This window comes from Humulus lupulus, chromosome 4 (genome assembly GCF_963169125.1).
Source record: "Humulus lupulus chromosome 4, drHumLupu1.1, whole genome shotgun sequence".
Taxonomy (NCBI): domain Eukaryota; kingdom Viridiplantae; phylum Streptophyta; class Magnoliopsida; order Rosales; family Cannabaceae; genus Humulus; species Humulus lupulus.
The window spans coordinates 237,969,576-237,971,560 of NC_084796.1; the positions used below are offsets into that span (position 1 = coordinate 237,969,576).

General features: G+C 37.5%; 1 protein-coding gene across 1 annotated transcript; it reads right to left on the reverse strand.

Moving 5' to 3' along the window:
- Nucleotides 1-955: 955 nt before the first annotated feature.
- LOC133831374 (uncharacterized) lies at nt 956-1,695 on the reverse strand. The gene has a single exon (XM_062261640.1). It carries the CDS (start codon nt 1,568-1,570, stop codon nt 1,244-1,246), a length of 327 nt encoding a protein of 108 aa, XP_062117624.1. The 5' UTR covers nt 1,571-1,695; the 3' UTR covers nt 956-1,243.
- Nucleotides 1,696-1,985: the final 290 nt, after the last annotated feature.

Consider the following 1,985-nt stretch of genomic DNA (forward strand, 5'->3'; position numbering starts at 1 on the left):
ACAGTTGAAAATATTACCATTACCAAACCTAAGCCAAAAAAGCAAGAAGTTCTAATGTCATACTGCAAGTACTTCATGGAAAGTAGGAAACAAACAAGAAAACTTGAAACAATGTGTATAGTAGCACAAAACACTTATGTTCAGTAAAACTAATTTCCTGCAAAAATTTTGCACTTTTTGACAAATCTTTATATATGAAACATCAATTGCACAGTGCAGAACTGTCAGTGAAGGTAATCGATGGACTAACCAAAGCTTTCATTTTCCTACAAAATTTACAAGTTTTGAAGTCAAAGCAGGAATACCTAGGGTCTGCTTAAAACATCAACATCTATTCTCACCATTGATAATAAACTACACAAACTTACTTGGACAAGGGCAGCCCTAAAAAGTGATCAATATAAAAAAAAATTCATAAAACTTAATTACACTCCCCTCTGAGTCTACACACATATTAACCATGATTTACCAGTATCTATGGCCTAATTTTAGAACGTAAGTAAGAATGATAAGAGACAAAATTGAATAATGTTCATGATCCTATTTGACTTTCTCTTTTGCTATATATTTTTATAAAATCTGGTTTTTCATGGCAACCAACATAATGACAGATTACTCTACTTATTCCATCATTCGTACCCTTATAGTGGGGCATATTACCACTAGCCAAACTAAGCTAAGACTCTAAGAGAACGGGTTTCTAATGTTATCCCTCAATGTAATTCATGGGAACAAACAAGAAAACTTGAAACAATGTATGTAGTAACACAAATACTTATGTTGAGTAAAAGTAATTTCCTGCAAAAAAAAATTGCACCTTACAACAATTCTTGAGATACGAAATATCTTCTGCACATTGCGAAATTGTAAAACAAAACCAGGTAGTAAATTGACTAATCAAAGCTCAAAGCCATTCTATTAACATCTATATGCTAGAAATCGAAAATCCATAATCTGAATAATCATAGAGACAAATTTGATTCAGAACGGAATATTTATGAACTATTTGCGACTTAAACAAGTCTAAAGGTCCAATAATCAACAGAAAGAAAGTAAGCATTGCAGCAGTTAAGCTTTCACAAGATTCGTAATTAAAAACATTTCCAAAAACCTTATTGAACTAAAAATATCAACAGCCACTTTTCTCAGCCCAAAAATCCCAAACCCGAAATTCCACTGAACCCAAAGAAATAACATCAAACCCAGAAAAGGGCGATCCAAAAACGTCATACCGGATCTAATTTCAATCTGATTCAGACGAGCTAGAAGCGCCGAGACCCACCTGCTCCATCTCGAGGCGTTCGAGGGCTTTCTGGTGAGCCCAAGTCTCGATGGTAAGATCAGGCTTGGCATTGAGTCCAACTCCGAGAATGACAATGGTAAGGAAGCTGGTGACGTAGCAGGGCAATTCCCAGTCCTCCCATTTACGGGGCTGACCCGGTGGAGGTGGGGGCCGGTTGAAAAGGTATCCCTTGGGTCGCTCCTCGTGGCCAGGACTGGTCCAGCGGCTCGGACCGGCTGCGGCGCCGCCCCTAGTTCGAAGAGCGGAGACTATGCGTTGCCGGAGCATGGTGGAGGATGGAGGCGATTTGGAAAGGGACGAAATAGTTTTGGGTTTTGTTTTAGGTTCAGAGGAAGGGAGGAGGAGGGGGTGGGGTTGGTCTCGAGAGAGCGATTCCACTGTTTGCTGCGGAGACGGTAAACAAATCAATACGACGCCGTTTCAATGAGAATAAAGGAGAGTTAGTCAACTGGGCTTTAATACTTTTGGGCCCAGTTTTAACTTTTTAAGAGAATTTCACCCAAAATGCCAAAATTGGTACTATTCTTACAAAAATACTATGAGATTATATTTTTATCTTTTTTACTAATCCCACTTTACTTATACACATTTATATAAGTTTAAATATCTTTTTTTTCTAGCATGTTAACCAATACACAATATACATATTACTTTCTATTCATCTTCTCTATCTTTTTTTTTT